We start from the raw sequence: 27,712 nt of genomic DNA on the forward strand, positions 1-27,712 counted from the left end.
GAGTTTTAGTAAAAAGAAAAAAAGTTGTCATTGACCCAGGATGAGGCCCCGTCCAGACGAATCCGTTTTTTTCGAATCCGGATAAATACTTTATCGGATTGTCCTCGCGTCCAGACGAATCCGGCGTTTTCAGGGGTGAAAACGGTATTTTTTGAAAACGGGTCCCAGAGTGGGAAAATTTGAAAACGCCGCCCCCCAGCGTTTTCGTATGGACGGCCAATACGGACTTTTTCTGAAACGATGATGTCATGCCCCCCGCCGCTCTACCTGTAACCTGAGACACACACACACACACCGCTGCAGCAGCTGCACACTGACAGTCTATGTAACAACAACAACGGCCGACTAACGTCGCATCGCTCAGACGCTGCAGCTGAATCGCGCCTGTTTAATCATCACTGATCGTCATATTTACTCTGACACGACTCCCTGTCAACATTTAATCCCATGTTTGCGTTTGAATACAGCTGGGAACTTCTTCTTCTATTGAATTACAGCGGGGACTTTCCGTCTTCTTCTCTGTCTTATGTGTGGCAGCGCTGCAGCACCACACACGCTCCACACACGCCTGCAGTATGTAGGTACTACAGCGTTTTGGGTCGTTTTCAGGTGATCCATGTGGACGCAGATATTTCTGAAAACGATGCCGTGTTTACGGAGATTTTTTTCAAAACGATTAAGAAAAAGATCGGATTCGGTGAAGCCGCGTATTCGTCTGGACGGGGCCTAAGAGTTCTAAAGGTATAATGTGTGATTTTAGGGTGGGGGTCATGTTGAGGATGTAGGTAGGTATAACAGGGGATAAAGGTCTTATCGAATTTCAGGTTTATTTGTTATATGCAGGTGTCTGTCACCCTGCTGTCTCCTGTCCACGATCATCTCTTTAGTTTTGCTGATGTTCAGAGAGAGGTTGTTGATCTAACACCAGCTGGTTAGCATAGAATGTGTTGAGTTCGTCCAGGAGCAATGTGGTGTGCTGACCAATGTCTCTATTTCTCCTTTTGTAGTCTGATGCACCATAGTCCGCTCCACATGGAGTCAGAGCTGTTGTAGTCCGACTCCACTTTGTCCCTGTATATCTCGTTGTTCGTGCCTTAAACTTAGCACAAATCTCCTAACTGATCCAGGGTTTCTGGTTTGGGTAGGTGCAGATAGGAGCTGTAGGGACCACATCACCAGTGCACTTAGAGTCTGTAGTGGGCTACATATGTGGATATTCATTGATGTTGCAGTGGTCTGATTTTCAAGATAGGATGGGTAGGGGTTTGTAGCTGTCTCTGAATCAGGTGTAGCAGTAATCCAGAGTCTGCTCACCCCCAGTGGGAAAAGGGATGTGTTGGTTGTATTTTTGGGAGAACCTTTTTCATGTTGGCTCTGAAGTCTCCCAAAACAATAAATGCAGCCTCAGGTGAGAGTTCCATTTATACACATCTACAGCTCCTCCAGGGCTAGAGTCTTATCAGCCTATGTAAATGAATATTGTCTTTTATGTGTTGTAACTTTGGGGATACTGTGAAGAAGACCATTTACTCTGTTAGCTAAGTGAGCGATCTTTTATAGTTTGTTCTTTTTGACACTTGTAAGCATGTTGCAAAAACACATAGCACCATACAGAGGGACTGGCTGTTCACTTCCACAATGATTTTTTATCTTATAGTGTCTACTTCTCGTAAGATACAGCTTATTCAGTCTGTATACTGTAAATATTATAATTTGGCTTTGAAAATTAAGCAACTTTTCCACAAATGGTTTGTAGTACAAGCTATTCTCAAAAGAGCATTTCTTGTTTTCTGCAGGAAAAACAAAACAGTTGAAAACCCAGGAGGTCACCAGCTCCCAAGGTAAAAGCTGCTTTTCCTACATTTACAACAGTGCAGTAGCACAGTTGAGGTGATGACCCAAGAAAGAATTTGACTAAATTGAATTAGGTTTAATATACTTCATCTTATATCCTCTGGAAAGACCCTATCTGTGTGGTTTCCCAAGGCATGCTGGTTGTGTTGCGTTGATGGTATTTGTTCAGTTTAGATCTTAGTTGTGTCTTTTGAGTCGTCCATTCGTGTCGGTCAGCTGTCTTCATATACCACTGTAATTGAATAACACTTTATTCTATTACAGTGGTGAATATTACATTTGTATAGAACATAAAAACAAAGTAAACTATTTAGCTGTATTGGATATCTTCACAATCTAATCAAGAAAAATATGTTCTTGTGATTGGCAGTGTCAAGAAGATATGTGAAAAAGCCATGGAGTGAAAGTGAAGTCAAAGCAGTCACAAAATACTTCGGAACTCATATTTCTAAGGGACACCTTGCATCCAAACGGGAGTGTGAGCAGTGCAGGCTTGCAGAGGATCCTGTTTTGCAGCATAGAACTGTTCAAAATATCAGCGATTTTGTGAGGAACAGGGGGCTTAAAAATAAACAGGTCGCATAGAGCCCTTTTTTTTTTATTTTTACGTTTATGTTTTGAGCAGTACTTTTGAGCAGTACTAGAAATACTAGTAGATATTGCCCAATTTTTTTTTGTTGTTATTGACTGACTAATATTGTGCTCTTTTATTATATTATCAATTATTTTACTCTGAACCTTTTTTGCACTTGAATTCTATGCATACGTGTTATGTTAAACTTTTATAGAACGTCAAAAAGCCATGGCGTGAAAGTGAAGTCAAAGCAGTCACAAAATACTTCGGAACTCATATTTCTAAGGGACACCTTGCATCCAAACTGGAATGTGAGCAGTGCAGGCTTGCAGAGGATCCTGTTTTGCAGCATAGAACTGTTCAAAATATCAGGGATTTTGTGAGGAACAGGGGGCTTAAAAATAAACAGGTCGCATAGAGCCCTTTTTTTTTATTTTTACGTTTATGTTTTGAGCAGTACTTTTGAGCAGTACTAGAAATACTAGTAGATATTGCCCAATTTCTTTTGTTGTTATTGACTGACTATTGTGCTCTTTTATTATATTATCAATTATTTTACTCTGAACCTTTTTTGCACTTGAATTCTGTGCATACGTGTTATGTTAAACTTTTATAGAACGTTTTATAAAGATTCAAAGTCTCATTATAATAAAAGTGTTTTTCATTGAAAGAAATTGTGGTCTAACATTTAATTTATTTTCCTCTAGTTGCTGACACAATTTCAATAAGAACCCTTGAAAAGGTGAATGTAAAACAAGAGAAATTCGAGCAGAAGTTCAAGCTGCTGAGCATGTCAGCCACTCGTTTAATAAATGCCCATTTTATCCCTTTTAAAATAAATCAATTTCTCATATTACTGAGGTTGTCATTGTTTACAGATGTTAACTAGAGAGGTTGAACTCAGCAAAATCATACTGTAGAACTAAAACTTGCCCACCAATTAGTGCTCTGTTCCATTGATCAAGGCTGAGCTAGTTTTCTATGGATTTTTGTGTATAGGTAATATTTAGTTGTACCAGGTTGGTCCTCACAACTAAGGGTTTAATAGGCTTCAGACTCATCAGTTCAATCAGAAGTTTATTGCCAAGTAGGTTTGCACACAAGGAATTTGACTTGGTGTAGTTAGTGCAGAATAAACATTAAGTAAAAAATATAGGAAGATAAAAAAACAAGTATTAAAATCTAAACAATATAAACATATATACAAAATCTTCTACAACGAAGGAGCTGTAGTGCAAACTGAGGCGCAAGTATATGACATGTAACAGTGAGAGTTTACAATGTATTCACAGAATTCTATAAATGTGCAGATAAACAACAGGCTGAAGTGGTCACAAATAAATAAAGACTGTTAATGTTATGCAGAAAGTCTGAAGATGCTACGTTAATGAAGCATGTCGATCTGGATGGGGAGAGGGAGAGAGTCAGTGTCAGAGGGGGCTCCAGAACTTGTTGATAAGGCTAATAGTGGATTGGAAGAAACTGTTTTTGTGGTGAGAGCTTTCGGTCCTGATGGACCGCAGCCTCCTGCCAGCGGTGAGTGTCTCAAAGAGTCTGTAACCGGGGTGGGAGGGGTCAGCCACAATCTTACTTGCACGCTTTATGGTCCTAGAGTTGTACAGGTCCTGGAGGGATGGAAGATTGCAGCTGATCACTTTCTCAGCAGATCAAATGATACGCTGCAGTCTGCCCTTGTCCTTGGTAGTGGCAGCAGCGAACCAGATGGTGATAGAAGAGGTGAGGATGGACTTGATGATGGCAGTGTAGAAGTGCACCATCATTGTCTTTGGCAGGTTTATTTTCTTCAGCTGCCGCAGGAAGTACATCCTCTGCTGGGCTTTCTTGATGAGGTCCTGGGAGATGGTAGTTCCCGGGAAGCGAAAAGACTCCACTGCGTCGATTGTGGAGTCACAGAGGGTGATGGAGGCAGGTGAGGCTTAGTTCTTCCTGAAGTCCACAACCATCTCCACTGTCTTTAGGCCATTGAGATCTAGGTTGTTCTGTCTGCTCCAAGTCACCAGATTGTCAATCTCCCATCTGTAGGCAGACTCATCACCATCAGACATGACTGATGACTGGAGGTGCAACTGTATGTGTACAGGTAATAGAGCAGAGGAGAAAGAACGCAGCCCTGGGGGGATCCGGTGCTGATGGTCTGTGAGTCTGAGACATTTTTCCCCAGCTTCACGTGCTGCTTCTGTCATGGTTATAATAGTGAACATAATAGTGAACATGATAAAAAGCTAAGTTTAACCAAGAGCTATTGGCTGAGAAGAATAATAGTTCATGGCAAAATGTGTTTAAAAGGACTGTGTCATGATTATAATGTTGAATGTTGTTTAAAACAGGATATAAGCATAGAAAATAATGAAATTGTTTTATTTTCTTTATCAAGTCTGTGGCGAATGTGCTGCACAGTGATCGATTGTTGATGCCTGTTTCCGTGTTGTCGAAGAAGCAGTATGGCTGACTGACGAGAATACACACTGGCTGCTAACGTGTTGTGCTCGTGTAGTTTTTCCACCTTTTTTACTTTATCTTTTCCCCGGCAACGGGGCGTAACACTTCCTGTCAGAAAGGAAGTCTGTGATCCACCTGCAGCTGGAGTCAGGCACGCTCAGCTGGGAGAGCTTCTCCTGAAGCAGAGCCTGAAACAGGATCCTGGCATAGGTTCTTGTGGAGTCCAGGTGCTGGAGGATGTAGTGAAGGGCCAAGTTTACTGCAATGCCGACAGACTTGTTGGCTCTGTAGGCAAACTGCACGGGGTCGGTGATGGCTTTCAGGTGTAAAAGCACAGAGGTCAGGACAAGAGGTATGAAGTCGTTAAGTCCTTTGGTCCTTGGCTTCTTGGCTTGTATAGGTAATGTCCAGTTATAGCAGGTTGGTCCTCACAACTAAGGGTTTAACTCATTGGCTGCCATCGACGTCTATAGACGTCAATCTAATTACAACCGTTCACTGCCATTGACGTCGATAGACGTCAATTGCGTTTTTCAACGGGAGGGGCTGGAGGATGGTCTGGTGGAGCTTGTCCATCAATATCAGGCTTGTAAACTAGTGTAAAGACGTGTAGCTGTCCTGTAGGTGGCAGCAGTGCCCTCTTTGGATGAGAGATCAGCATTGATTATGAGAAGAAGCGAGATGACAAGAGATATAAGAAACTTATCGGAGCCTATGTGTTCCGCACGTTGGCACATTATGTACCGTATGTGTCGCGGTAGTTCGGAGAGGAAGAGGGTCGCGATCGTGAGAAAACGACGGAGATCATTGAAAAAGACACCGACGACCGACACCGACGCTGGACACCGGCGATCAAGCCGGGCCGAGCGGCCGGTGAGAGAGTCAGCAGCTGACGGCTCGGTGACCCGGATTCGTCAGATGAGCGGTTCCGTCCGGATCAACCAGGAGCAGCAGAGACTCGTCCCCACCCCAGAAAGACATGAAGGTAATGATATAATACATCAATGGTAAAAAAAATTAAATAAACTAACTTGCTAGCGAGCTAACTTTTACTGCTAGAAGGGCGGATCGCTTTGATCGCCGGCGGAAAGCTTAAAAAAAAAAAAACTCCACATCACACTTGACTACAACTATAAGAGATGTATTTTTATGGTAATTATATATATTTCTATAATTTACAGGTCGTGGATCAAGCAGTGGTCGACCATGGGGCAGAGGTCATGTGACAGCTACAAACGTACAAAAAAGTTTTTATATATTTTTTATAATATTTTTACTGATATTTGTAAATAAATTATTATTTTGCCATCAAAAGTCCTTTCTCTGTGTTGTTTTTGTTGTTTTATAGAAGGAGAACACTGTTCAGATTTGTGAGGTGTCACTAAAGCAAAAAATATCAACGTCAAAGTCACTGTTCTGCTTGACACGTTTCTTTCCACAAAAAGCTTATTTTCTCAGTGTTTTGGTCAAAAACTGGTGTTTTTGGCGAAACCAGCCTATGTTCTACTGCTGTTTACAAAAGAACGGAAAAAGGTAGAAACAAACTTTTTTTTCCTATTGAACGAAGAGAGTCTACTCTTTCTCTTGGTAGTTTCGGTGTTTACATACATACATATAACACAATATTCTGTGGGTCTTATAAGATCGTTCAAAATGCTCTAAAACGGCTGGCAGTATGGGGCTCTCTGCTCTGAAAATGGCTGGCAGCCAATGAGTTAATAGGCTTGTGTATGTGTATGAGTAATGTCCAGTTATAGCAGGTTGGTCCTCATAACTAAGGGTTTGATAGGCTTGTGTATGTGTATGAGTAATGTCCAGTTATAGCAGGTTGGTCCTCATAACTAAGGGTTTGATAGGCTTGTGTATGTGTATGAGTGATGTCCAGTTATAGCAGGTTGGTCCTCATAACTAAGGGTTTGATAGGCTTGTGTATGTGTATGAGTGATGTCCAGTTATAGCAGGTTGGTCCTCATAACTAAGGGTTTGATAGGCTTGTGTATGTGTATGAGTGATGTCCAGTTATAGCAGGTTGGTCCTCACAACTAAGGGTTTGATAGGCTTGTGTATGTGTATGAGTAATGTCTCGATATACCAGGATGGTCCTCCTAAGTCATATTCATGTCTGGAAACGCCTCCTCCCGCCCCGTCCTCACAGTCCTGTAGAATGTCAGGCCTTCATATCTCCAGATTCTTTTACTAGAATTGAATTCTGAATAGTGGGGAATTTTTCTAAATTCAGAAATACCAGCTTAATGTTTGTTACAGCTCTCTACAACCACAGGAAAGTGGTGCCTCCATAAACCATGGTATGAACTGGTATGGGAAAAAAGACCTTATAAACCACCCGTACCTGTATATGTGTGTGTGTGCGTGCGTGTGCGTGTGTGTGTGTGTGCGTGCGTGTCGAGAGAGAGAGAGAGAGAGAGAGAGAGAGAGAGAGAGAGAGAGAGAGAGAGAGAGAGAGGAGAGATGGCTATGGGCGGCCACCGGATGGAGCTCTTCCTCGCAGCGTTCAGGGGCGGAGCCACTGAGGTTCGATGGGGTAGCGAGAGAGAGAGAGAGGTGGAGCTATTCCTCGCAGCGGTCAGGGGCGGAGCCACTGAGGTCTGATGGAGTAGCGAGAGAGAGAGAGAGAGAGAGAGAGAGATAGCCGTATGTAGCCACCAGATGTAGCTATGTCCCTAGCGCCCGCCGGGAACAGCTGGCTTAGGACACGTGTGTGCGGCGTGTATGTGTGTGTGTGTTAGCGGGACACAAACAAAGAGAGAGAGGATGCGCGAGCGATATTCGGAGGGACAGAAAGCGTGCCGTTATCACACGGGCTCGCGTGAATGAACTGGCGTTTATTCCGCGAGACCGGTCTTTTAACTGATAGTAGAGGCTTTCTGAGCTCGCGAATATGGCGGAGGTTAGTCGGAAACACTGTTACAGAAATCAACCCAGCTGCGTGGGTACACAATCAGTATTCAAATACAGCAGCACATGAACCAACGGACTCGGCGGTCCGCGATCAGAACTTAAAACACATTAACAAGAATTACAAGCATATCCTACACTATCACTTGTGTCTCTGCCCAGACTGATAGCCTCTTACTGGTATCGTTGCATAAGACGATGACGGCGTTCCGTAACGGCGGTGGTTCGTGAGTCCCCGGCGTCAGCGGGGGACGTGATGAGTCGGCTTCGTCCAGACGAGAGCGGAGCGGGTTTCCTCTCGTTGATCAAACTCAAATAAAGAAAACAGTCCGTGTTTCTTTCTTCCACGGACGGCGATATAATCGCGGCTTGGCGATTTAGTCAGCTTACTTCAGACAGCGTCTGGTAGCTGGACGGCAGGAACCGGCTTGGTTCCTCTTGTTGCAGCGGTGCGCTGCGGGAGGGGGTCGCCTCCCGTTGCAACGTGGTGTTGCGCCGGTTGTAGGAAGAGGCCAGAGTAGGAGTCGGAGTAAGAGTGAAGAAGAGAGCGTTCTCCGGGCGGCTTCGGTTTATAAAGCTCAGTCATATTTTGTTGATCAAAATATTCTCCAGGGGCATTCAAATAAATAAATCGTTGATATTGGACTTATTTTCTTTCAAGTGTGCATTTTTTATCTGTCCCTCAACTAGAGGTAAGATCTTAAGCCCGAGCCCGAGCCCGAGCCCGACCCGACCCGAAATTACGTTCGGGCCGGGCTTCTCTCTCGCTGACTTTTTTTTTTTTTTTTTTTTTTTTTTTTTTATATTTATTTATTTTTAATATATGTTTATAGAAATGTATAAACGATGTGTGGAGAATAAGATACTAAACTGAGGAATACTTCTGCGCTCTCTCTCTCTCCCTCTCCCCGTCTCTCTCTCTGCGCTCTCTCTCTCTCTCTCTCTCTCTCTCTCTCTCTCTCTCTCTCTCTCTCTTAAAGTGCCGCGCTAGATTCTTAAGGACGTACTCTGAGTCCTCACAAATAAAATATGAAATTTCGGGTTTGGTTCGGGCTCGGGCCTGCAAATCAAGTTAATTGCTCGGGTTCGGGCCGGGTCGGGCTTTAATCCCGCGGGCCTGGGTCGGGTCGGGCTGGATTTTTTAGGCCCGATCTTACCTCTACCCTCAACACAGGCTATGACTACTACTACTACTACTACTACTACTACTACTACTATCTGCTACTACAACCAACTACCACTGGTAGTACTAATCATTACAATAATAACACTTCTAATAATAGCAGCAACAATTATAACATTTGCACATAAAACGATGTTAGGTGGTCCCCCTGGACTTGGCAACCTGGACATAATTTGGCCCTCAGTGAAAACTAATTGGGGAACCCTGTAATAAATTAATAGTATAAAGGCTCAGCACTGTGTTTTAGTCATTTTTGTTTTCATCTTTTCTTGAATGCTTAAATTCCTCAACCCCATTTAGTATGTCAACATTTGCATCAGTACCAGCAGTTTGTAAGAAATGTGTCATATTTTGGTTCTCAAAATTCACCAAATTGATGCATAAAGATGAAATCTATTCCAAATTTTCTCCCAGGGGTGCATGCTCCTAGACACCCCGAGAGGATAGCGAGCCCCCCCCACCATAGTCTCCAAAAATCCTGATGGAAACACTGCTATTGGTCCACAAAACTGGTAGATCGGCCAATTAGTCATGACTGATTCTGGGCTGGACCAATTACAGCCGTGGGCCGATGCCCGACAGTGTACAAGCATTGTCACAAAAAAGTTTGTTTTCATTCATAGGCTTCGTTGTCTTTCCATTAATACCTGGTGGGCCAGTCTCAGCTGGAAATGCCCGGGACGATTATTTGTCCCAGTCCAGCCCTGCCTACAGAAAAAGGCTCAAGAGTCACCTGTTCAGACTTCACCTCAACTCTACATAGCATGATCCACTAACACCCCCCCCCCCCCCCCCCCCTCCAAAAAAAAGAAACCTTACCTATAGCACTTTGATCATAGCACTGTTGCTCTGAAGGTATGTTTTGCTGAACAGCGACTACTTTACTCAGACGAGGATCTAACACTTGTTCTATTTTTAGCTCTTACTTTATCGGCAATGACATGTTGTGGTGTCTTTGTTCCTTCTTTCGACAAATGTACTTACTGTAAGTCGCTTTGGACAAAAGCGTCTGCTAAATGACCTAAATGTAAATGTAAATGTAGAAAAAGTGGCTGATATGGTGATATCATACCAGTGGCTAGAGAAGGCTAGTCTGAAGGACAGCACAGAGACACGAATCATGGCAGCACAAGAAAGGTTGCTGAACACTTGATCACTAGAGGCTGGGGTCTACCACACCAAGCAGGACCGATTGACCAGTTGATATACTGATGATATTGAATTGAGAGGAAATATTGTCCGGTTATGTCAGGGTACATGTTGTTTTATTTCTTTGTTAGCAGTTCTTCATAGAGGGAGACCCACTGTACCTTTTCCATGGCATTACATCAACAACTAATTACATGCTTCTTCTGCTAACATGCTAATGTTGCTAAGATTGATCTGTGGTGTTTAAACATTAGAGCTAAACTGTATTCATGCTATTTCTGTTAAGACGTTAATGTTGTTAAGGTTGATCAGTGGTGTTATAACGTAAGCTAGCCAAACTATTTATATGATACTTCTGCTAACATGCGTTGCTGAGTGGGAGAGACTGAATGCTGCTACTGCGCATGCTCACTTCTTCTTCTGCGCAGTGGTAGTGAGCCTGTGTTGACTACTTATTGTTGTGAGTGAGCTTAACTCTAAATAAAGTAACCTTCACACTAAACTCTAAGTATTTTGCATTTGTCACCATGCAAGTAACTGTTACTTCATAAATACCAGTCATAAGTGCATCTTGTTGATAACCTAATAAAGTTAACTAATGTTTGTATGTCAGGGTAGCTATTCGATTTTACAGTGTGGAAAGATGATAGATACAGATGATCCATCAATCCATCCATTGTCTACCGCTTATCCTGTATTCAGGGTGGTGGGGGGGCTTTAGCCGATCCAAGCTATCACTGGGCGAAGGCAGGGTACACCCTGGACAGGTCGTCAGTCCATCGCAGGGCCGACATGTAGAGACAGACAAACATTCACGCTCACATTCACACCTACTGGCAATTTAGAGTAGATATAGATGATCTTTGTTGGTATTTCTGATCTAACATCCTATACTACAACAATCTATTTTCCACTTCAAAATGTTTCCGCTGTTTTTCTGCACCCACAATGCACTGCAACTGTTAGTGACGTGAACATGACGTCTACCAAAATGCGATATCCAAACCCTTACCTTGGGAACCGGGCTCTCCTTTCTCTCCCTTGGCACCTGTTCCTTGATTCCCTGGTTGTCCTTGGAGTCCAGGTGGACCCCTGGGACCTACATTTACAACCACACACACGGAGAGAGAGAGAGAGAGAGAGAGAGAGAGAGAGAGAGAGAGAGAGAGAGAGAGAGAGAGAGAAAGAGACATCAGAGTAATGATTATGAATGGGTTTTTTTGGGGCGATTATACATTTTTATGAATGCAAGCTATGCAAACTGTATCATTAAGAAATCTGGCAGGTCTATGATGTCTCATAATAAAATAATAAAGTTGTCGTGGTTTGACTGCAGCAGACATCAGTGAGTCCAGATTTGTCTGGAGGTTACAGCTTGTTTTACTTGTCAGCTCTGGTGTGCACTGACATGCCCCACAGCAGCTCAGTTAGTGTGGATGGGAGCTTTTCAAAGAAGCATGTCTAGTTCAGCTTCATAACAACAAACACAGGATTCCACAAATAGTCAAAATGAAACCCACCAACTCTACCAGCACCTCCTGGCCCTCCAGGTTGTCCTTTGAGTCCCATTTCACCCATCGGTCCTGCAGGGCCAGCAACACCATTGTTACCTGGAAACAAACACATGTTTGTGATCTGCTGATGGACTGTACCTTCTGCTGCTCAGCACCACTGAAGCATGCTGAATAATCAAGCTGTTGTCACTGCCAGGGTGACAAATAATTAGCCTCGGCGGTGCTCCTTGGTGTCTGACACCGACGCTCATTTAGAGTGTTTATGTGACACACCCACCTGCTGCAATATGGGTAGAGCAACACACACTAACACAAGGGGTTGCTAAAAGTCATTATAAATTTGGTGTTTTTTGCGGGGCTGTGGGGGTCAGGTTGACCTATAGGAAATCATCTGCCCTCAGGAAATTTGTTGGCTCGAGTAAAAGTCTAGGCCTAATAAAGATTTCATTCATGAAATGCCAGTGCACTGACAAAGTTGCAACGGTATGTGAAATAATGACTGCAGCCTATCCATCCTATCATATCCAGCTACTTTTCATCAGGGTCTGACAAGAAGCGACAGTTTATCAACGCTGGGATCATCAGCAGAGCTGCAGCTGAAAGCTAGTACTTACTGGTGAACACATATGGACCATTCCTAAATCGGAAGGAACCAAATTAACGAGTGAAAGGTGTGATGTTATTAGCTCACAGCTCAGAATAAGGCTCTAACAGAGTTACAGATTTTATTCTCTTTCTGAATAACTCTGTCAGATCATAGAATTATTCTAATAATTATACATTTTATTTATACATCACACTTTGTATGTTGATTGTATCTTCAGTGTCTAACTTTTTCCTACATTTCTTAAAGCTCTGGTCTACGATTTGGACGATTTGTCAATTGAGCCAAAATGTATCCAATAGTAGCCACACTATTACTGCTTTGTACATGTTGTAGAAGTCCCGGACACACCGGGAAACTAAACAGCGTCCTGTCTGAGTTCATAAGCGGAGGGAATGTTCCCATTCATTGTCTATGTAAGAAGCCGTGCAATTTATTTTGTAATTCACAAACATGCTCTGCTCGCATTAAAACTCAAACTGTTGGTTCGAACACTGACTCAGATTCATGAAATGTTTGTAAATCTGTGAGTAGATTGGCACATAAAGCACCTCTGTACTAAAAAACCTCCAGATTCATGAACACCGTTTATAAACCCTGCCCATGATGCACCATATAAGGAGGTAATGATTACTATAGAGACAGAATTTGCAGTGATTGAACAAAATTTTAGGGCCATGCAAAATTTGCAGAGATTGGTTGAATTTGTGTAAAGAGTTGCGGTTGCGACATCGCAACTTCTTGGGGGGACTGATTAATGTTGTAATTTCTGATATTGACCAGTGATATTTAACTGCCTTCCTTATTACCAGATGCTCTATGAGCAGTCAGATTTAGCTCTGAAAAGTTCGGAGCTATTAATGTTTTGATGAATGTCGAATGTAAATTTCCCTCTGCGAGCAGTTTACAAACAAATCAGTTCTGCTCATGTCTAATGAATGAGTCTACCTACATCCTGGCACTTAAAAATAGTACTTAGCATTGTGTCGCATCTTACCCTAGAGCTATCTTTGTTGTATATCTGTAATGGGTTGACCTTGCAATTGGAGTGCTTGAAACTTGTTCTATTTACATCCTTACTGTAACCACATTCATATATTGTTGTTTCACTTTCTTCTGACAAATGTACTTATTGTAAGTTGCTTTGGACAATGCGTCTCCTAAATACCCGAAATGTAAAATGTAAATGAGACCCAATGAGTTTTGTCGGATTCCTGTGTGAGAGTCTCTGGTCTTGGTTCATCAGACCCACCTTTGAGGCCCCTCTCTCCTGGTGCACCTGCATGCCCATCTGTTCCTGGAGACCCAGGAGGTCCTGAGAACACAAGCAAGAGAAATACTTGGATTGATGAACTCTGCCCTTAATATTCGGTTGAATTGATATCCATATACTGGATGACTACAGTTTGCACATGTTAAGATGATTAATTTTGTATTTACAGCGTGTGGGATTCATGTTGACAGAGACTGTATGTATTGAAAAATGTTTTTCACATACGAGTTATATACACACTATATACAGATGCACTACAACGTGCATGGTATGCACGTGTATCCTACCTGGTGTGAGGCTGATGGTGGTCAGTTTATCCTCCAGGTTGTGGGTGCTGGTGTTGAGCAGGTTCAGGTCAGACCGCAGTCTGTCCACCTGACCCTCCTCTCCACACAGACTGTTGACCTATTGTCATGACAACCAACAAAAAAATCCATCAACATTATGTTGAAACAACAGTAAATCATGATCACATCAAATTAATGTAAATGACATTCAGAGCAACAATAATCTACTTTGTAAAATGTGAATGATCACAAAATGTAAAAAATGAAAATTAATGTTTCATAAGCAATCAATCACAACAAACAATATGCTCAGGTGTTTTCTACTGCAGCCTTACTTGGCCTTGTATGACCATACAATGTATGACTATGACTAACGCTAACAAAGATTACAAACTCATCTGAGGTATTTCAGTGTAACTGACACTTCTTAGTCAGATCACTTCACATATGTTTTTGCTACTAGTGCAATAGCCTATCAAATGCTAACATTTATGTATAGTCTGGCACATAAACACAACCTTTGCCAAGTTCTGCAATAATCACATCCATACCATACCATCTAATTATATTACACTCCAGGGCTGCGCTTTGTCACCAATCCTGTTTGTGATATTCATGGACAGGATATCGAGGCGTAATCGAGGGGAGGAGGGTTTGCAGTTGGGTGTGCTGCAGATCGTATCGCTGCTATTTGCAGATGATGTGGTCCTGCTGGCATCATCGGTCTGTGATCTCCAGAACTCACTAGATCGGTTTGCAGCCGAATGTGAAGTGGCCGGAATGAGGATCAGCACCTCTAAATCTGAGGCCATGGTGCTCAGCAGGAAACCGGTGGATTGCCTGCTCCGGGTAGGGAATTAGTCCTTACCTGAGTGAAGGAGTTCAAGTACCTCAGGGTTTTTTGCGAGTGAGGGGACAATGGAACGTGAGATTGGCTAGAGAATCGGAGTAGTGGGGGCAGTATTGCATTCGCTTTACCGCACTGTACAAAATCCCCACTCGCTTCCCAAACAACTGGCTTGTCATCGCGCTGCTCCAGTTCTCCCCACCCAGAACGCACTCACGTGACCACGCAACAGCTCACGGAACGCACAGCTGATGACGATAGCTGATGTAACCTGTTACAAATGTGTGGTTCCCCTCTTCTCCTGCCTTTTGATCTTGGCTGTATCTAACATTCTCCAGCGTCGGTCTGTACGGTGACGTAACTGCAAGTGCGGTGCGCCCGCAAGCATGGTTGTGGAGGAAGCAGCGACAACGTTCACGCTATGCCGGTCACCGGAGTAGCATAATGTAAATATGTAAATATTTAAACCTGCAGTATATTGCTTTACCCGTAGTAACTTATGTTAATGGTGCCCTGGTAACTATCTAACATTATGATAGGTAGTCTGCTGATGATGAAGTGCCATGTGATGATTACATCTGATCTTATGTTATTTTGCCTCTTTGTTGTTACAGCACACATACACCAACACACTCTGTGAAAAGGCTGCTTTTCCCCCTTTTCACCTGGTCCTGTTCCCAGCATTATCAGGGGTTTGGTGTCTGTTTAATCCTTGGGTTCAGTGTAATGCTTTCGGTTATTTTGATAAATGATTAATTGATTTGTATAAATTATACAGGCCATTAGTTATTTATGGGTTTATAGTTTTGTGTTTTACTTCTGCATGTGATTGTAGGGTTGGATCAGCTGCTCACCAGCTTCCTCAGGTTGATTGCATGTAGGTTTGTCTGATTAGGTCCTCTCAGCAGGGAGGGGCTGGGCAATTTTAATGTGAAGAGGAGGAGGGAAGATAGCTTATGCGATAAATGACATTTTGTAATATTTGGGTTGCTTCTTGTTAATGTACCCATAAAATGTATAGATTTAGTTATGTCAGCAGTTACTGATCTGTGTGGATAACTTGTCTTCTTCCAATTAAAGGGTTTAAATTGTGCTTGGCCAGCTTAGCTCACCCTATACTTACCTGGGCAGGTGGTAGGTTCCATTTTGGGTGAGGCTGAAATGTTTGTGTGTGTTCACGGGAAAAGAGAGATGGAGAGGCTAAGAGGTGGTAGCTTCCCTGGAGGTTGCAGTTTGTTTGATTTTTGTTTGATATTAATTTTCCGCAGTTTGATTTTGTGCTCTTTGTTAAGTAAAGTTTTCTTCTGTTTTTTGTAAATAAATCATCACCTTTTTGCACACATCCTGTTTCCAGTCCGGCTTCTTAAAGATCCTTTTTGTTTTGTTTTTTCGGTGCACCACCTTTTCATCCTTTGAATGAGGGGGTGACGCGACACACTCACACACACGCAACCACACATACATTTACATTTAGGTCATTTAGCAGACGCTTTTGTCCAAAGTGACTTACAATAAGTACATTTGTCAAAAGAAGGAACCAAAGAAACCATAACTTATCATTGCCAATAAAGTAAGAGCTAAAAATAGAACAAGTGTTAGGTCCTCATCTGAGTAAAGTAGTACGTTAAGAGCGACAGTGCTATTGATCAGAGTGCTATAGGTAAGGGTTTTTTTGTGGGGGGGGGGGGGTGTTAGTGGGTCATGCTATGTAGAGTCGAGGTGAAGTCTGAACAGGTGAGTCTTGAGCCTTTTTCGGAAGATGGCAAATGACTCTGCTGTCCTGACGTTGGTCGGGAGTTCGTTCCACCACTGAGGTGCCAGAACAGAAAAGAGTCTGGACTTTGCTGAGCGACATTTGTTTGATTTCAGCGATGGTGGTACCAGCCAGCCAGCTGAAGTAGAGGAGCGAAGTGCTCGCTTCGGGGCATGAGGTTTGACCAGTGTTTGAAGGTAGATGGGTGCCGTTCCATTGATGGCCCTGAAGGCCAGTGCCATCGTCTTGAATTGGATGCGTGCTGCAACAGGGAGCCAGTGGAGGTCACGGAGGAGGGGGGTCACATGGGAGAATTTGGGTAGATTGAAGATATGGCGTGCTGCATCGTTCTGGATACGCTGCAATGGTTTAATCACAGAGGCCGGGAGTCGCAGTTGAGGAAGGTAATACTGTGATGCCCTCGACAGTGACCGACAGGTCCATGCGAGGGCAGTCTTTCCCTGGGATGAAGAGGAGTTCAGTTTTATTCAGGTTAAGCTTGAGGTGATGTGCCATTGTCCAGACAGAGATGTCAGCCAGACAGTCCGAGATGCGAGTTGCAATGTGAGTGTCAGAGGTTGGGGGAAAAGAGAGGAACAGCTGGGTGTCATCTCCGTAGCAATGGTAGGAGAATCCATGTGATGTGATTACAGAGCCTAGTGATCTGGTGTATAGTGAGAACAGAAGCGGTCCTAATACTGAGCCTTGAGGGACACCCGTGTCCAGAGAACAGGGTTTGGACATAGAGCCATTCCATGTGACCTGAAAGGTGCAATTTGTCAGGTATGATGTAAACCAGGTGAGAGCAGAGTCAGTTATGCCAAGTTCAGCCAGAGTGGAGAGGAGGATTTGGTGCGCCAGAAGCAAATCTCACGATCTACCGGTCTTCGCTCCCACCCTTAGCTATGTTCATGAGGGATGGGTCATGGCCGAAAGAACTGGATCGCAGGTATAAGCGGCCGAAATGGGCTTTCTTAGGAGGGTGGCTGGCGTCTCCCTTAGAGATCGGGTAATAGAGATAGAAGCTCAGTCATCCGTGAGGGACTCGGAGAAGAGCCGCTGCTCCTTTGCATCAAAAGGAGACCACTGAGGTGATTCGGGCATCTGGTAAGGATGCCCCCTGGGTGCCTCCCTAGGGAGGTGTTTCAGGCACAACCTGCTGGGAGCTGGGAGACCCAGGACTAGGTGGAGAGATTATATCTCCACACTGGCCTAGGAACGCCTCGGGATCCCCAGTGAGAGTTGGCTGATGTGGCTCTGCGACAAGGAAGTTTGGGGTCCCCTGCTGGAGCACCTGGGACCCGACCCCAAATAAGCGGTTGCTGCCTAAATCTAATTTTGTTTCGTAGCGTAATAGTGTCCCAGGAAAATAATTTTGTCTTTCAGCATTAAACAGATACGTTTTGTGACTGTTTCACAAACTGCTAGAAGACTGTATTGCTCAGTTAGGCTATTGTTGTACAGCTGTTAAACAATGATGCAGCAGCTGGGCGTTGAATACAGAGGGCTCTGTCATAGCAGCATTTGTCTCACTGGCTGTGTGACTCTGTCATTAAAACCAACCGCAGGGTGTTTGGGCACATTCTCCCAGAGCTTTATGCTCATCCATGGCCCTCCTCAGAGGGACGACCGTGGAAGACATCTGTTCAGCGGCATCCTGTGCCCCGTCATACATGTCTGACTGCAAGATGTATCTCAATCTTCCCTGACTCATTCAGTGTTAAAGGTGCCAAACGACAGATGTGTTGCCCACTTTTATACATCTGCACTTCACTCCCACCGTCTTTATTATCCATCATCCACAGCTGCACCAGATTACCCGTCCAACACCAGACCGGTGGGACACCGGGGTCCGCGTGGCCCTCATGCGCCGATCAGACCAGCTGCAGCGCCAACTCCGGCTCCAGCTCGCTGCAAAGTTGCGCGTTTCTCAATCCGACCGGGCTAAATCCATAACAAACGCTATCGGTGTGTTTATAGCTGCAGACATTAGGCCATATTCGGTTGTGCAAAACAAGGGCTTTGAACACATGCTGAAAGTGCTTGAGCCACGTTACGACATCCCGTTGTGTACCCACTTCAGCGAAAAGCTGTGCCAGATCTTTATAAGCAGGAGTAGAAAAAAGTTGTGGATGAACTATGCCGAGCATCCTCTGTTGCACTCACGACAGACGGGTGGACGTTCAGGGGAACGCAGATCTATGTGATGATAACCGCTCACTTCATCACAGCAGACTGGGAGATGAGAAGTCCGGTACTCCAGACACGGCCCTACGACTCTGTGTTCTCTCTACGAGAGTCACACAGGCACTCATCTTGCGCAGGTACTGACACAAGCAGTGGAGGAATGGAAGATAAAGAGGCCCAGTACTAATATCCCAGTCACAACTGATAATGCCAAAAATCAAATAAATGCAGTGAATGAGGCAGGACTGGGTCCACAGATAGGGTGCTTTGCACATGGCCATTGGTCCATGTTAAAAGGAAGGAGATATGCCTTCTTATGTTGTACTTTAAGTTGTTTTTCATTAATTATGTTAAAAAGAAGGCTGCACGGTGGTGTAGTGGGTAGCACTCTCGCCTCACAGCAAGAGGGTCCTGGGTTCGATCCCCGGGTCGGCCCTGGGTTCCTTCTGTGTGGAGTTTGCATGTTCTCCCCGTGTAAGCGTGGGTTCTCTCCGGGATCTCCGGCTTCCTCCCACAGTCCAAAGACATGCAGGATGGGGATAGGTTGATTGGTGACTCTAAATTGCCCGTAGGTGTGAATGTGAGTGCGAATGGTTGTTTGTCTCTACATGTTGGCCCTGTGATAGACTGTCGACCTGTCCAGGGTGTACCCTGCCTTCGCCCAATGACAGCTGGGATTGGCTCCAGCCCCCCCGTGACCCTAAATACAGGATAAGCGGTACAAAATGGATGGATGGATGTTAAAAAGAAGATATTATGCCTTGTGCACTTTAAGTCAATTTTATATATGTGACCCGCCACGGCAAAACCAGCAACAAGTCGGGTGGGACATATTTGCGTAAACGACGAAATAAGCTTTTTTTTTTCAAAATTTGTGATTTTGTTTTTTTGCAGAATATGCAAGTTGAGATCATGAAGAAGCCACTCTCACAGAACAACGTCCTTGACCCCAATCATTCAGGATTCAAGACTGCTCACTCCACGGACGTAACGGACTGCTTAGTCCAGAGCCTCATCCCACTCCTCTGTTCTCATTCTCCTCGACCTATCTGCTGCATTCGACACAGTCAACCACCAAATCCTCCTCTCCACTCTGGCAGAACTTGGCATAACTGACTCTGCTCTAACCTGGTTCACATCATACCTGACAAATCCCACATTTCAGGTCACATGGAATGGCTCTATGTCCAAACCCTGTTCTCTGGACACGGGTGTCCCTCAAGGCTCAGTATTAGGACCGCTTCTGTTCTTACTATACACCAGATCACTAGGCTGTGTAATCACATCACATGGATTCTCCTACCATTTTTACGCAGATGACACCCAGCTATTCCTCTCATTTCCCCCAACCTCTGACACTCACATTGCAACTCGCATCTCGGAATGTCTGGCAGATATATCCATCTGGACAACTGCACATCACTTCAAGCTTAACCTGAATAAAACCAAACTCCTCTGCATCCCAGGGAAAGACTCCCCTCGCATGGACCTGTCGGTCACTGTCAAGGGCATCACAGTATTGCCGTCGTCAACTGCGAGGAACCTGGATGTAATCCTCGATGACCAACTATCCTGCACCCCCAACATCACTGCTGTGGCCCAATCCTGCAGATTTGCACTCTACAATATCCGCAGGATTCGGACCTTCCTCACAAAGGATGCAACGCAACTCCTGGTCCAAGCACTGGTCATCTCCCGCCTTGTCTACTGCACCTGTTCAGACTTCACCTCAACTCTGCATAGCATGACACACTAACAACCCCCCCCCCCCCTAAAAAAAACCTTACCTATAGATCATAGCACTGTTGTTCTTAAGGTATGTTTGCTGAACAGCTACTACTTTAATCAGACGAGGACCTAACACTTGTTCTATTTTTTAGCTCTTACTTTATCGGCAATGATATTCTTTTTCTTTCTTTCTTTTGACAAATGTACTTATTGTAAGTCGCTTTGGACAAAAGCGTCTGCTAAATGACCTAAATGTAAATGTAAATGCCTGTGAAGCCATTTTTGTGCAAAGCAATGGTGACTGCACATGTTTCCTTGCAGGTAACCGTGGTTAACAGAGGAAGAACATTAATTTCAAGCATGTTCCTCCTTTTAAAGGTTCCAGTCTGTTATTCTAACTCAATCATGAACTCCAGCCTTGTCCTCATGAACACTATCACCTCATGAACACTATCACCTGTGATAACGAGAGAATCACTGACATGATGTCAGCTGGTCCTTTTGTGGCAGGGCTGCAGTGGAAATGTTTTTTGGGATTAAGTACACTTTTATAGCAAAGAGGGACTTTTCATCTGATCCCTCTTCATAACATTCTGGAGTATATGCAAATTGCCATCATAAAAACTGAGGCAGCAGACTTTGTGAAAATGTATATTTGTGTCATTCTCAATTTTTGGTCACTACTGTACATGTTGCTGGATACAATGGTGGCTTCATGTGAGCCACTACCGGCTTTCTATCTTCTTGGTCAACATTCTGAGCTTGTTAAATCCTCCGGTGAGGGGTCACCCATGCAGCACAACTTAAAAATGTCACATTCTGTTGCGGCTCGCTGGCTCACTCCTTTCACAAAGAGGCCGACCCCGTTTCACCTCTGTTGCGGCTCTGTAATGACCTCCATTGCCGCCTCAGAGGTTGATGATACCCGTTTCTAGAATCACACATCTATCAGAGCCTGCTGCTGCCCAAGGGTCTTAATTGAAATAAAGATAAATTCACTTATTTATTTTTTTGATCTTTTAAAAAATATTGGGTGGGTAATGGGCCCGCCACTTTCAAAACGGCAAAATGTTGGGTCGCTCCATCCCCAAAACTCATAAACTCAACTTTTTGTGAAACTCTAGCCCTGGCCTTACAGTTACTTGTTGTCATTGATCAACTGGATAAACAAACCTGAGCTGAAGCTAAAAATAGAAACTTTGTTTAGAAAAATGTAACATATGAAGGACCTGGCTCTTCAGGGCCCACAAGTGGCCTTCAAGGGTCTTGGTTTCTTGACTGTTGTTGTAGAGGAGAGTTTGGATGTTGTCATCACCCTGTTCACTGCCCAGAGGGATGTGATTGGACAGTAAAGCCTGCAGCGTGAAAACTGTGTTGGAAGAAGAAATATTAGAATAAGAATTTAAATAATGTTTTTTTTTTAAATATAAATATATGATAACAAATTAACAACTTTTTGTTCGGTCTTACCTTTATAAACGAGAAAGGCAATTATGGCAGTCAGCAAGATGAGGTAAACAACAATCACATGAAGACACCACTGTCTTCTGGGCTTCGCTGGCTTCAGACCTGAAACACATGCAGGAAACATTTTGCATTAACACAAACCACGACATGATAAAAGTCCTGCAGCAAACTTGAATCATGGCAAAGTCATTCAGGAGACCGAAAGTAGCCTCGTTAATCTATTGGTTACAAATAATTTTATCATTTTTCGGAGCAACAACCAGTGAAAAATATCAGCTGATCACCAATGACAATGAAAACCGTTTTTTTTTTTTGTCAGAAGGCATGAATACCACACTTGACAATTTTGAGAAATGACAAATGATAAAACAAACAAACCAAAATGCTTTTTTGGCCTAAACCTGAATTTAATTGTATTGTATTACACCTTGTGATCTCTGGTCTCTGGTGTTGAGTTGTGCACTTTGTACGTAATCTGCTTTCACAGTTAATTGATTCATAGTGGAAACTAAAATGAAACTTATGAAATCCATTTAGAACCTTTGACAGCAGCGTCTGGTTTAATATCACATATCACAAGGACATTTTGACATAACACAGTAGGAGATGCACAGGTGTAAATAATGAAATTCAGAATTCTGGACTGGAGACTATCACAGCTGTCATTGGGCGAAGGCAGAGTACACCTGGACAGGTAACCAGTCAGGGCTGACATGTAGAGACAGACAGGTAACCAGTCTATCACAGGGCTGACATGTAGAGACAGACAGGTAACCAGTCTATCACAGGGCTGACATGTAGAGACAGACAGGTAACCAGTCTATCACAGGGCTGACATGTAGAGACAGACAGGTAACCAGTCTATCTCAGGGCTGACATGTAGAGACAGACAGGTAACCAGTCTATCACAGGGCTGACATGTAGAGGCAGACAGGTAACCAGTCTATCACAGGGCTGACATGTAGAGACAGACAGGTCCATCCTGCATGTCTTTGGACTGTGGGAAGAAGCCGGAGAACCCAGAGAGAACCCACGCTGACATGGGGAGAACATTTAAACTCACACAGAAGGAACCCGAGCCTGACCTGGGAATCAAACCAGGGACCCTCTCGCTGTGAGGCAACAGTTCTACCCACTACACCACCGTCCAGCCCTGCTGCCAAAACATATATTTTTTAAATATTTTGGCATAGAAGAGCGCCTCATCTTCTCAGGGATGTTTGGAGCAACATGACTAAAAACTTACTTAAGATATACCTTAAGAGTGTCACATCGGTATGTCAAGCAGAGTTATTTTGTCCTGTCTCCATGTCTGTCTTGTCATTTCCTGTTTTATTTTGGAAAGTAACTCTCCTCTCGTTTCAGGTCACTTGCCCTTCCTCATGTGCCCCCTCTGATGTCATCCCTAATTCCTGATTGTCTCCACCTGTCGCCCATTACCCTCATGTGTTAAATAGTCTGCGTCTCCCGTTGTCCTGTGCCCGTGTGTCTTGTCTTGTGTCGAGAGCCACCAGCTTCCAAGTCTAGTCATAGTCTGAGTTATCCACAGTTGTCTGCCTCATTAGAGGGTTTTTTGTTGGCCTTTTGCCTTTGTATTTTCATAGCGTGTTTAAGTTAGTTGTCCTTATACCTAGTTGTAGTTGTTCCTTCCCCGGAGGCGTTTTCAGTTTAGAACTGTTTTTGTTTTTGTTTTTCCCCCCTTTAGACCATAAGGTTTTCTGTTGTAAATTTTCATAGCCATCCCTCCTTTTGAGGTGCCTTCTATTTTGATCTCCTTTGCGACCTGGGGCCTGTACTACGAAGCAGGATTTGTGCTTAGCGAGGTAACTTAAGCGTTAACTCTGGGTTTTCCGTCCTACGACGCTGGTTCACTTCTTACCGGGGTAGATCGCTATGGTAACTTACGCTGTGGAGCTAACCTGCTCCGGAGCAGGTTATGTTCCTGATAAGAGATCAACGTGGAGAAACACACCCCGACTGACCAATCAGCTGTCTTGGTGCGCGGATATATAAAAAAAAGAAGCTTGGTGGACCGTGAGAGGATCTCATAGGAGAACTATAGAGTGTACAGAGACCGGCAAAACCCCTTTTTCTGTCCCTGACGATGTTTTATATGAGAGATACAGATTCTCATCGGAGGGAAAGATGTTTCTTTGTCAGCGTAGAGCCTACTGACCACTTTGAATTATGTTTTTATATTTATTTGATTTGCTCCCAAGTCCGTTTTACACCGCCGGGATTGCAGCTGAAAGAATGAGGCTGATATGGGCACAAACAACGTTATAAGAATACATCCAAGCAACAAATTCATCATTTTAAAGTTATATGTTTGGCCTTTTATTGCTGAAGGGCATCATAAGAGTTAAAGGGACTAAAGAAAGAGTGACGACATGATTTAAAAGACGGCCGCAGGGGGGATTAGAACCGGGGCCGCTGCAAGGAGCCTCGTAACATGGGGCGGTAACTCTACCACTGAGCTATCAGCGAAGTTACTGTTGTACTCAAATCAGTCAGATCTACTAGTGTCCTTATGATGGGGCAGTCATATTATACTACTAATACTATTAATACGACTTCCGCATTCACACAGTCGGTGAGTTTTTGCCAGCTGTCCCTCCTGCATTTGGCAGATGAAATTGTTGCCTTTTACCTGTATTATATGTTTAACTTTTTCGTATTTCTGTAAGATTATGGTTCGCTCCTCATACGTGAAATACGCCGCTCCGCTGCCGTAGACTGATCCATGTATGTGATTGGTCAAATGCTGCAAACGCCGCCTCTTTCATGTGCACGCGCTCATAGCTGGACAGGTAAACCCTGGGTTGAGTTAACGAGTTGATAACCAGCTTCGTGTGACCGCTTATCTCCGATTGCCTTTGTTAGGGTTACTTAAGCTGGATCTCTGAAAGATACCCTGGGTCTGTTGAACTCGCTTCGTAGTACAGGCCTCTGAATAAAGCCTTTTTGAAATCTCTGCATCCGAGTCCTATCCCTGAGTCCTGGGCGTGATAAAGAGTGTCCATAAAACGCTCCAAGACAACGTTTCTTACTATTCTAACGCGCAGTGATTTTGTGATCTCGTAGATTAATGACTTGTAATTCATCTGTGGTTTCATGGCATATTATTTCATACAACCAGTGCTGTAAAACCTGTTGCTATTCCAACCACAAACCAGTTTCAATTTAACTTCATTTTAACCACTAAATGAGGTGGTTTGAAGTGCTTTCCAATTTATGTTTCAATATGTAGGTCTTCATAATTTTGGTTCTCCCTATCGTCCAAAATATGAGAAGTTAATTCCAGCTGGACTATGTAGGTCCATCCACCACAGGGAGTCACGGGGGAACAATCCGAATAAAAGTAATTATAAACCCTGGACAGTTTTCCTTCCTATTTATCGGCAAAGTCAAAGTGATCAAAGGTCATGAAGTGCAAACAGACCTGCTGTGTTAGACAATACCATACGCAGATAGTTGTGTAGACTAATCATTATTCATCAACACATATCCCCACTGGTATGTATCCGGGTCTGGCTTAACTGCCTAGTTCTTGTTTCATTCACATGCACCCAAATACTTTAAAACTTAAAAAACACAGAAGACATTTTTTATGTATTTACTATCTGTTTCATGTTTCCCCTCAGAAACAGAAAAGATGAAACTGTGCTACCACCTGCTGGTTGTCATGGTAGCCATTTCATTCAATCTCAGGTTTAACACTTGAAGCTGATTTTAACAGCTGACATGAAAAATAGTATGCGTGAATTAGAAGAAGACGTCAAGTGACGATTTGTGTCCACGACCCACAGAGTTGTAGACTGAAAGCAGCATCGCCAGGCCATTTTAATTTGTGAATAAGGCCTGAATCTGATATTAAATGTCGACAACAAACAAAATGTTGTGTTGGTAACATAACAGTAACGTATACATCAGCATTTATGTTATGTTGTTTTAATTATCTAAATCTGTAAAGTTATCAGATAAATAAAGTGCAGTAAAAAGTAAAATATTTTCTCTGAGATGGAGTAGAAGTATAAACTAGCATACAATAGAAATGCTTCCATGTAAATATTGTATAAGTACTTCGACATTGTACTTAAGTAGAGGAATTGATTAAATATTAAGTTCCGCCTGTTAACATTAATACATTTAATAACAGTTTTTCCAACTCTAAATGTGATCGCAGTTGTGAAGTATTCTGATTCTACTCGATATATTAATAATTACTAACAACTAATAATATATTTAACATCACAATGAATAATTAATTAGGAAAGTAAACAACCGTTTCTGTTGTTCACACTTCAGTTTTTGAATTATTAACACATGTACTGTGAAAAAGCATAAATAGTAGCTTTTTCATTACATTCTTTTCCCGGGGGGAGGATATGCCCAGACCCCCCTACATTGGTCTGGGCTTAAGCCCCGAAGGTCCACAAGTCCTGGAAACACCCCAGTGAGCTGATATGTCAGCGTAATGTCTACAGCAGTGAGGAAAGTCTCTCACATTTCCAAAAAATACTGTTCATCACTGTCAAAGTAACAATGAGCAGTGGCAATAGCTCGGCTTGAGCCCTGCCAACATAAAGCAGCTGGCCAAGCAGACCCCCGTTGCTGTTCAGTAAATTGGGTTTTAATTATATTTTAGGCAATATCGATTGTTAAATAAAAATTTTTAAAAAAACTGAATAGAATGTTAACAGAATTTTTGTTTTAATTTTGATCTATGGAATTCCTCAAGGATCTGCCCAACTTTGTTTTCTATTCACGTACTTTAAATTCTGTTAAGCTGTCATTTTCAAACGTGAAAATCCCAACAGACTCAATATAACAAGTAACTACTCCCTGGACTGTATGTTGAGGCTGAGTGGTGAAGATGCATAAATATAACCGTCAAATGAATAGAATAATACAGACATAAAAGGTTAATTTCTAGGATTAAACCCATTTTAACATTGGAAAGTGTTGAGAAATTAATCGAGTGTCGTGTCACCATGATTCTGTTATTAATTATAATGCTGTTGAGGAGCTATAGCTCAATCTGGTTACCTTTCCTCTCACAAGTCCCAATAGAAACTCAGACTATTTGGTTTTAAAGGTGTTGTACTGTCACACTCACCCTCAGGCTGGAAACTGTAGCGATCACTTCTGCTGGGTGACATTTCAAACAGCGGGTTGCTCTGGGTGTATGAGATTCGATCCCTTGTCTGGTCCACTGATGTCTCCATGCTGTCTAGAATCCAGTATAACCTTCACTTCCTACTTGAACTCTTATAATACAGTGCATGATGTCGGGAAGACCACTTCACCCCAGATTGCAACAGAAAAAAATCACATGGACTGAGTAGAAGAAGGAACTATATGGGATTTATAGCTGAGGTGGCCATATATCAGTATTTTCATCACTGTTGGAAGGACTAGTGAGATTATCAATTTGTTGATATTGCATCATCATCATCATCATGTCCACTGATTTAATTGGCACTTATGCAAATAGATGGCATCACATCCTGAAACAATCTACAAGAGAACAAGATAAATTTACTCTTTCACATAGATTGTCACACAACAACCCTCAATTACGTTCCATACAAAGGTTCTAAGGCACTAACATTAGTTTCCTGGTGAAAATCCTGTCTCTTTTGACCTGTCCACCACCCAGACCTCCTCTCTCTTGTGATACGTCAAGAGCAAACCTAATCCATGACAAAATATGTTTCCCATTTACAATGAACTTCATTTTTAGGAGACCAGACTGGACACAAAGCAGAGCAACACATGTGACATGATGCTGAGTCTGACCCAGGCGTCAACCTCTGGTTCTGAAAAGTGAAGACAACTGCAACTGCAAACTTGCATTCTCCCTCCTGGCCATCTGGGGACGACTCATCTGGTTGCAAAAAGAAGTCTGATTGT

The 27,712-nt window shown here is 43.2% G+C and overlaps 1 protein-coding gene across 2 annotated transcripts in view; it reads right to left on the bottom strand.

Annotated features, from left to right (window-relative positions):
* LOC311021602 (uncharacterized protein) overlaps positions 1–27,052 on the bottom strand; it is a 67,265-nt gene extending 40,213 nt beyond the window's left edge. For both annotated transcript variants that reach the window (XM_084022257.1, XM_084022256.1), the window contains exons 1-7: positions 26,916–27,052; positions 21,800–21,898; positions 21,559–21,698; positions 13,815–13,932; positions 13,507–13,569; positions 11,657–11,746; positions 11,149–11,235 (exon numbers count right to left, since the gene is read on the bottom strand). In XM_084022257.1, coding sequence (XP_083878383.1) covers positions 11,149–11,235; positions 11,657–11,746; positions 13,507–13,569; positions 13,815–13,932; positions 21,559–21,698; positions 21,800–21,898; positions 26,916–27,024 — 706 coding nt within the window. In that variant the 5' untranslated portion in view covers positions 27,025–27,052. The remainder of the gene's footprint in view (positions 1–11,148; positions 11,236–11,656; positions 11,747–13,506; positions 13,570–13,814; positions 13,933–21,558; positions 21,699–21,799; positions 21,899–26,915) is intronic.
* Positions 27,053–27,712: the final 660 nt, after the last annotated feature.

Source organism: Eutrigla gurnardus, assembly GCF_963514095.1.
Source record: "Eutrigla gurnardus genome assembly, chromosome: 12".
NCBI classification, from domain to species: domain Eukaryota; kingdom Metazoa; phylum Chordata; class Actinopteri; order Perciformes; family Triglidae; genus Eutrigla; species Eutrigla gurnardus.